The following is an 8,935-nucleotide window of genomic DNA, read 5'->3' as shown; positions in this document are numbered from 1 at the left end:
ATTTATAGCTCAAGCTTATCCAATCTCTTCTTAAATTACGAAAATGCCTTTAACAAGTTAGCTTTATCTTCCTCAAATCCTTTATGCAATCTCTTTACTCTTTTGACATCAAGACAAAGTCCATAATAGTCTAGAAATACTCGGGTTTACGAAAACTTAAAAAAATTTTGACTTGAGATGAAAAATGACCATTTTGCCCTTACCTTGAAAATCATCATTATTTTTATTTCCTTCGTCATTTTAGCCTTATTTTCATCATTCATCTATGCCTCAGGCCTACTTAGGCCTCAATATTGTTTGAAAGTCTACTTCTAGGGGCTCACTAAGAAAATGACGAAATTACCCCTAACCCGTGTCATCGCGTCTATACCTAGTTACGAGTCTATAAAGATCTAGGTCTCATAGATTCGAACCTGTACTTTTAGCAAGGAGATCATGCACCAACTAATGAGTCAAATATTTAGGTGTAACCTTTGATTGGTGGATGACGACATTTAATGCTTAATATCAGTGCATTTTTGTCCAAAAAAAAATAGAGTTTAATTTAAGAAAGGTACTAATTACGAAGTAAAAAATTATACAAATTTGATATAACAAGCAATATTATTTTAAATAATTAAATGAAAGTAAAAAAGAATAAACTCCAATTGAATCTTAAAGCAAGAATGATTTTAAGAGGTTTGCCAAAAAGGTCCAATAGCCCAAGTGCTCAACTGTCCGAATTAGGATCCTCTTCCTTCATCAACTGTCCTATCATGGTTAATAAGCTTAACAGCCTCAACAAAACCACCAATCCCAAACAAGACAAACAGTCAACTTAATCAATGATGCCAATCAAGATCAATGAAAAGGAAAAAAAAAATAGATGCACTTGGGACAAAAAAGCATGGATTTTTGGGTATATATTTCAAGTTTATTTTTCAAGATTTCTCTTTTACTTTTCGACATTAAAAGGCATGAATTTTTTAAAAAAAGTTAATTTTAATACAAAATACATTAAAAATAAAATTTTTATTTAAAATTTCATGAAAGTCAAATGAGATTAATAAAAGATAAGGTCCGAATTTGTAATTGTGTTAGGTGGTATTGTTGTATCCAATTTCTTCATATTTGGATTTTTTTTTATTGGGGGAAAAGGGATTCGAACCATGCTTTCTAGGAAGGGATTATGCACCAATCAATGAGCCAAATGATTAAGTGCTCTCCATATTTGGATATTATGAGTGTTCAAGTTGTTTAATTGCTTTATTTCTAATTTCTTTTATATTCATTAAAGTCCAAAATCGGACTTGACTTTAATAATTAGCAATAAAATTACATACAATGGTATTAAGGAATTATAATCATTCATACTTGTTATGATTTTAGTTAACATAAATTATGTCAAAAACTAAATACTTATGTCAAGCACGACTCTACAATATGTTTATTATGCCATTCTTATATAAAAATGCATGTTTGCTTACTTGGATACTTCGAAAATCGTTAAAAGACGACAATATACCAAATGGTACAATTAAGTTGAATTAAACCTCGAACTAGTCCAAATAGAGATTTTAAGATGAAATTGAGAATTTTAAAACCCAAAATGACTTAAAATGGTGATTCGGAGTTCGAGGACCGATTTAGAGTTAAATTAGAATTTTCATGACCTAGGGGTAAAATGGTCATTTTATCACTTGAGGTTAAAATTGGAATGTTGGAAGAATTTTTTGATTAAGATTGACTATTTAGAACATAATTTGAGTTTGAGAAGTGAAAAATTTTAATTCTGACATTTTTTGAGCATAAAGGGCAAAATAGTCATTTTGCCACCCCAAGGGCAAAATTGTAATTTTACACCACCCAACAATTGTCCAGCACATGGATTTTACCCAATATTATCATGGATAATTGAAGGATTTTATGTGGTGGAGAAAGAAAGCTTAATAGTTAAGAATTTAAAAATGGACCAATGGTAAGGTGACAAGTGTCAAGCTTTTATTTTTTTATTATTTTCCTTATGAATTAGCACAAAATCAGCCCATTTATCATTCTTATGGCTGGCCATAGCAAGAACAAAGGAAGAAAAGAAGAACAAAAACCCTAGAGTGAAAATTCAAGAGAAAATTGGTGGATTTCAAGTAATCAAGCAATCAAAGGTAAAATTTCTTGATTTTGACTTGTGATCTACCTTTCCCATGCATTCTTTTGCATTTTCCATGGTTGAATCACATGATTTCATGATGGGTATCTTGCTGATCAAACCCTAGGAGAGAGAATTTGATGATGATTTAGATAGATTTTTAAGATATATGGATGTTTTTAGTTGTTTATGGTGTTAAGTGTAAGAATTAAGCTTGAAATTCACATATTCCTCATGAGTTCATCATTGGCCGAATCTTTCTTGTAGAGTGTTGATGGTGGATTTGATTTTATTTCAAGTGAATTGGTTAGGAAATGATGAATTATGGTGAGAAAATCAAGTAGGAAAAATCATAGTATTGATGCACCTACCGTGGCCGAAATTCTCAAGAGAAAATGTGAAGATGATTTTGGCTAAATTTTATGCTATTTGACTTGTGTTTGATGGTTTGGAGAATTGGAAGAAAAATGGAGTTAATTGGTAGAAAAATGGAGTTAATTGGTGTTGAATTGGACATATTGGCCAATTAATCGGGTGATAGATCGAATTAGGCCAATACCGTTTTATTTAGGTACACAATTGAAATTGTGTAGAATACCGTGTTTAGACGATAATCCGAACAATTTGCATTCCATTTCATGCATTAGTAAAGAGCCTGAAATAGATTTATAATGGTATGACACAGTATATTGAATTATGTGTCGTGTATTGTATATAGGTGGTAAGCCCTCTAACAAAGGTAAATAAGTTGTGTCAGAGGATTAAGAATATGAGTATTTCAAACTCTTGATACAGTGAGTAACCTTATCATCATTTTAATTATCTAAAGTATGTTTTTATTCAGTTTTGGTGAATTTTATGAAAATGAGTTTAAATGGTAAATCTTTATGTTTGATAAACAAAATGTGTTTAAATGAAAAGATCTTATAAATTATCTTGAAATTGAATGATGATTTTGAAAATAGAGTAATTGGAGACCCCTTGATGTGTTGTAAATTTATGATTTGAATTTATGGCTTATGTTAATGTGTTGGCATGACTGGCTGGGTTGTGGTTTTGTGAACTGTATGAATTGTTCTGTTTTACCTTTACAGGCTGGATAGTATTGTATTAGTCATGTCATGCTGTCAAAATTTTATTGTATGGTGGGTTTAGCTTGCTGCAGTGGGCGGGTTCTGTGGACCAACCTATTAGAAGGGCACTGAATTTGATTATATATATATACCTCGGTCGGAGAGGCACGTAGGGTATCTTTTAAGGTATGGTTAAAGTTCACATCATGCCGAACCACCTCGTGATGATGAACTCCGCTAACGGCAAGGAACGGCTGTGTTTTTTTAAATTAAAAATATGTTTACGGGTATACAAAAATTTTAACAGCCTTGGCGGACTCGGTTAGATGCCTCGGCCAAGGTATCCCCGAGAATGATTTTGGCAGGAGCCAAGCTTTTAAGATACTCATAAACCATGTTGATTATTTAAATGAAATGAATATTTATGTTATGAAATACATATTGAGATGGAATATTTTAATCGTCTCCATTTACTCAACTTTAGATATTTTGGATGATGTTTGTTTACTTACTGGGATTATATAATCTCATCACCCTCCTTTCCACCCCTTTCAGACTTAGGATAATCGGTAGATAGCTCATTTCATCGAGAGCTACCATTGGATTTGCATCCTCCAAACTGTAAGTTCACAGCCTTTATTACTTTTGGTTATTCGGGGGCCCACTTGTTATTGTAAATTAAATCTTATGCTTTAGTTATCTGTATTACAGTATGTATAAATTTATTTAGCTTTTACGCTACAAAAATTATTTACCGGTAACTCTATAAATATTGTTTTATAAGAAAATAGAATATTTTATTGAATATTTTTATTATATTCAAATAGGTATAGTTTCACTTCAAATGAATGTTTTAGACATCTAAACTTATTTTTTATTATGAAATATGTGTTTTCCACTCGCATACTACATTATTAGCTAGTTTCGAGATTTTGAGAAAAAATAACCAAAATGCCCTTGTGAGAAAAAAATTATTTTTCTATTGTTTTGATTTAGAAATAGTTTGTAATCTCTCAAAACATGATACTTAACAACTGTTGCTCACAAGGGAGGTGTGAAAACTGATATTAAAGCCTTGCGAGGTTTCGGTTGGCATTCTGTGTAATGAATGTCTATCGGGACGTCGCGGCGATTGTCATGGGTTCGAAATGAGTACTTGGTCTTGACAACTTAAACTTTGGAAAATGGCAAACATGTGTTTATCATTAACTTTTTGTATAATTTTCTTAAGAACTTGTCATTATCACCTTAAATAAAATGCATAGGTTAGATTTTAATATATTGTACATAATTAAAAAGCTATAATTGTAAAAACAATTATTTTTTGACCAAGAATATATATTTATAAAAAAATTTGACAAAAATGAGAATGGAAAGAGATTTACTTTATTCTCTTTGGTCTTTCCTTTAAAACATTTGCACCTTACAAATAATTAAAGCCAACAACCAATGGATAAAAATACTATTAAATATTATTAAGGTAAAATGTTTAACATAAATCGTTGGATTAATTATTTTCTTCATCTTTCTAGAATAGAATAAAGTCCATAATTTCCAAGTCAAGACATTGGAATTCGTTCCAAACACTTACTATTGATTCACAATGAAATAATAATTTCCCAGTCAGCATCAAGTGTTCCAAACACATTAGTATTTTACATTAATAATAATGACTCTTAGTCACTTAGGCTTTTTTTTATATGTTTTTTTTTGTTCTGCTAAGTTGTAAGCAATACTCACAATAATAAATTTTAATAAATTAGAGTCTCAAATTCTTATTGATGGGTTCGTATAAATAGTCTCAATTATATGCATTTTCTAGTATTTACAAATTTAATGTCATGGAAATAGTCTTTCTAAGGTTTCTGAAAGTACACAAGATAATTGTAATAATTCTCTTCTTTAATATCATTATGTGCAATCCTTTAGAAACAAATTTTGATTCTGGCAACAAAAACTAAATTTTGATAAAAACATTTTTATTCTCATGTGATATTAGAAGAGTAATGAAAATGAATTGAAATATTTATATGTTTTTATTAAGGCAACAAATTGAAATTAATGAAAATGAAATTGGAATTACCATTTATATTTTTTTTGTAATCAATTTACAATTATAATGTATATAAAAGAGTAAATTACATTTTTTCAATCACTTAAGTTTTAAAAAATTTTCTGTTTTGATAACCCAAAATTTAGAAAACATCATTGTAATCGCCAGCGATAATAAATGTTATTATTAAAAAATGACAAGCTTTCACGTGGTATTTCACATCACTGACCTCGTTAGCTGCTCTTGCCATGCGAATATCATCCATGTCAGTTATTCTTGCCAAGTTAAAAAAATTAAAAAATGATTTTAAAAAAAGAATTTAAAAATAATAATATTTTTTATGAAAAAGACATGTTCACGTGGTTAGGGTAACTCAAGTTTAAATGTCACACAAGTGGAGATTTTTTTATCTAATTGTTAAGTTGTTAAATTACTAAAACCTATAATTCAACGATAATGACTAAAAAGATATTTTTCAGAATTGGATGATCATGATAAAAAAATAATTTAATTTTATAAATCAAGTGAATTACAAATGGAAATGGATGGTGTTCATAATAAGCCTGAAAACAAATATAAGAAAATAAGATTTCTAAATGGATGGATGCACCTTGAACTTTAATCTTGAAACTTGACAAAAGGAAGAAGAAAATTTTACTTTAATCTTCAATCTTTAATCTTGAAAGCTTTTGGTTTTTCTTGCTTCCATTTTTCTTTACCGTTTCCCTTGGTTGCCAATGAACTAGTTTCATTTTGAAGCTAAAGACTATCAACTTCCTTGTTAGCGTTAGTCATTGTAAGAATGGATTTATTAAAAGGTAACTTTAAGAGGAAATTCCACTAAGAAACCTATCAGGAACTAACTTTCAAATGGGATAAGATAGCTTTAGTCTTTGCAAAATATATTGTTTCATTTTGTGCTTTCTTAATTTTACTATTCAAATTAGAAAATGTGTATGTGATCCTTGTACAGAAATGTAAGTTTTTTTATCACGGCTCTGTTCAAATGCAGCAAAACAAGAGTGGGACTGAGGTTGAAGCAACCTGTTTGAGAGAGCCTCTAGGAATTGTAAGACATGTAGGAGCAGACTCGGAATGAGAATATATATAGTTTCCTAAATGCCAGCAAAACCAACAATGATAGCCCAAACGGCTATGGCTCAATAACAAATTCCTTTCAAAACAAATTTAAAGTTCGATATTATTGCTACAAAAGCTCATTTAACAATGGAAAATATAAACCCATACAATGAAAAACAATCAAGCACTCTTTTCAAATGCAACCCCCACTTTATACGAAAGCTAACAAACTCGGTGAGTGTAGCGGTCCCAACAATCGTAGTGGATGGTTAAGTTGGGTGTACAAACTGTACATTCAAGAGCTACATCTTGACAAAGTTGATGACAATAAGAGCAGGTGTCATAACTTTTTTTGACAAAAAAGAGAGGATGATAGTGTAGATGATGGTGATATGGGAAAGTGATCCCTCTCTTGATCTTCATATATGGATATCTTCCAAGAGCACATTTTGGATGAGCAGAGTTATTGCAAACTGTACAATGATAAAACCAATAGTTTGGATTTCTTTTTTCTTCACATATGTCACAGTAATATTGTTCTGGATCATCAAGCTCATCATGAAAACTAAGTTTTAAAAAATGTTTATCACCCTTGTAGCGAGTTGCTTGTGGTAGTGTAATGCAAGCAACATCCAAAGCAAAAGTACTGCAATCTTTACATTTGTATCCACCATTTTCGCAAGTGGCACCACAACCGCTGCATTGCCCCCTGAATTTAAAATCAAAAAAGAGAAAGTGTTCGTGTCCTTGACATATTAGAGTATGAGAAGTTCCAGCACACCTTAGACAGAATGCATATCCTTTGTCATCCTTGTAAACAAAACCACTGCAGAGACGCATACACCGATCACATTTGTAAATGTCCACTAAATTGAGAGTGGTGAGAGATCGATGAAACCAATGATGCTTTTTCCTGGGTAATTCAGCACAGGTTTTATGGAGAAGGAAGTTGCATTGTGAACAGTAGTAAAAGGAAGTTGAGATGGATAGCATGCACGCATCACAACGTTGATCATCATCTTCCTTGATCTTGTTGCCTAATGTTAAGTCATGATCATGGCTAAAGTGTTTTACCTTTGCGGCTTCTCCTTCTTGGTTCATTTCAATGACACAAGTGATGGAAGAATTCACAGCTAAATTTTCAATAGACTCTTCATCTTCATCATTTACTTGATCAATTATATCATACATCTCCATCTCCAACGCACAATTCACATGGACAACATAATTGCAATCTTGCTTGAAACACTTGTAACTGCCATACTCTATTTTCACTTCACTAAGACAAATTCCACAACCATGACTTTCAAGATCTTGTTTCTGAAAGAAATAGTTGTGAAAAATATAATGATGATGCCGTGTGATTTTGATGATGCGTGGCAGTGAAATACATTTTTCATGGATCATAATGTGGCATGTAGAACATATACGGGAAAAATAATTTCCCTCAGTACCACATGCATCACAAATGAACGGATCATTCCTTACAAGTAGAGTGAATGAATGCTCATGATCACTATTATATTCAATAATAGACCCTGGCCTTGACCGAACGCATTCAATGTCAATATCAAGCTTACAAGGAAGACATTGATAAAACAAACTCCAATGGCCCCACTGGCATAGCCTACAAACAAGGTGATCATCTTCAAGATAAAGAAGGTGTTTGCGATGACAAGGGTGATAAAGTTGAGTGGGTAACCGAACACATTGCTTATGAAGGTAAAATCTACAATTAAGACAAACATACACGGAATCTATCACAGGTTTTTGACACCAGTGACAATCGACTCTTTTGAGTTCATCTTTGAGATTTTCAAAGAAGGTCAATGGATGTTCATGACCAATATATTTGAACTCACGAAAATCTTCAACCATGTTATGCAATAGTAAAGCACATTTGATGTCAAGGGCAGCAGAGCAAGAAGTGCAACAATATTTAAACATTTTACGTGTTTGCTTGCACAAATCGCAACTAATGGAGGACAACCTAAGAGTAAGAGTAGGATGCTTACGATGAAAAGGGGAACCACTAATTTTGGAGGGTGCCTCGGCACATTTTTTGTGGAGGTAAAACTTGCATTCTCCACAGCCAAAACTTGGGCAGCCCAATAACAATTCCAAACATGCCGAGCAATGAGCTTCTTTACTTTTTTCACTCTGCTCTTCATCATTGAACACTACCAAGGAATGTGGATGGCTAAAATGTTGAATTTCCTCAACTCTCTCACTCTCTTTCTCCTTCTCCATAAGTAAATAATAAATTTGAGATGGCAAGGAAAGACATAGAAAGAAAGATTAGGCTATTGATCAACATTTATAACCAAAGAAAAAAACTTGTTATTCTTTTTTCTTTCTCTTTATTCTTTTCTTGTGTGTGTTAACAATCCAAACTTTGCAACACCAACACTAATAAATATTAATGCGAATGACTCCTACTTACTTAGGCTTTTCTTTTGTTTTCCTTTTTCTAAGTTGTAAAATAATCCTCACAAAAATAAATTTTAATGAATGATTATATTTAATTTTTGCATAAAAGTAATGTAATGGCTTAAAGCATTTATTTTTATTTTTTATTATTTAAAATTCTTTTTTTATATTCTA

At 31.6% G+C, this 8,935-nt stretch overlaps 1 protein-coding gene and 1 long non-coding RNA gene across 3 annotated transcripts; one reads left to right on the top strand and one right to left on the bottom strand.

The window, feature by feature from the left end:
- Positions 2,103-3,794, top strand: LOC108663686. Of its 2 annotated transcripts, none has more exons than XR_001929695.1 (3): positions 2,103-2,141; positions 2,844-2,919; positions 3,754-3,794. It is a non-coding gene; the product is annotated as an uncharacterized LOC108663686 (long non-coding RNA). The 2 variants fall into 2 exon arrangements; XR_001929694.1 differs by lacking the exon at positions 3,754-3,794 and adding an exon at positions 3,220-3,483.
- LOC18586741 lies at positions 6,427-8,601 on the bottom strand. Its single transcript, XM_007010278.2, has one exon. The coding sequence runs from the start codon at positions 8,579-8,581 to the stop codon at positions 6,554-6,556; it is 2,028 nt and encodes a 675-aa protein (XP_007010340.2). The 5' UTR covers positions 8,582-8,601; the 3' UTR covers positions 6,427-6,553.

The sequence above is a fragment of the Theobroma cacao genome, chromosome 10 (genome assembly GCF_000208745.1).
Source record: "Theobroma cacao cultivar B97-61/B2 chromosome 10, Criollo_cocoa_genome_V2, whole genome shotgun sequence".
Taxonomy (NCBI): Eukaryota; Viridiplantae; Streptophyta; class Magnoliopsida; order Malvales; family Malvaceae; genus Theobroma; species Theobroma cacao.
Note: the sequence above shows the minus strand (reverse complement) of the source record. Positions and strands in the feature narration are given on the sequence as shown.

Coding starts and splice junctions, on each gene's coding strand:
- LOC18586741 (XM_007010278.2), bottom strand. CDS start 8,581: ATGGAGAAGGAGAAAGAGAGTGAGAGAGTTGAGGAAATTCAACATTTT.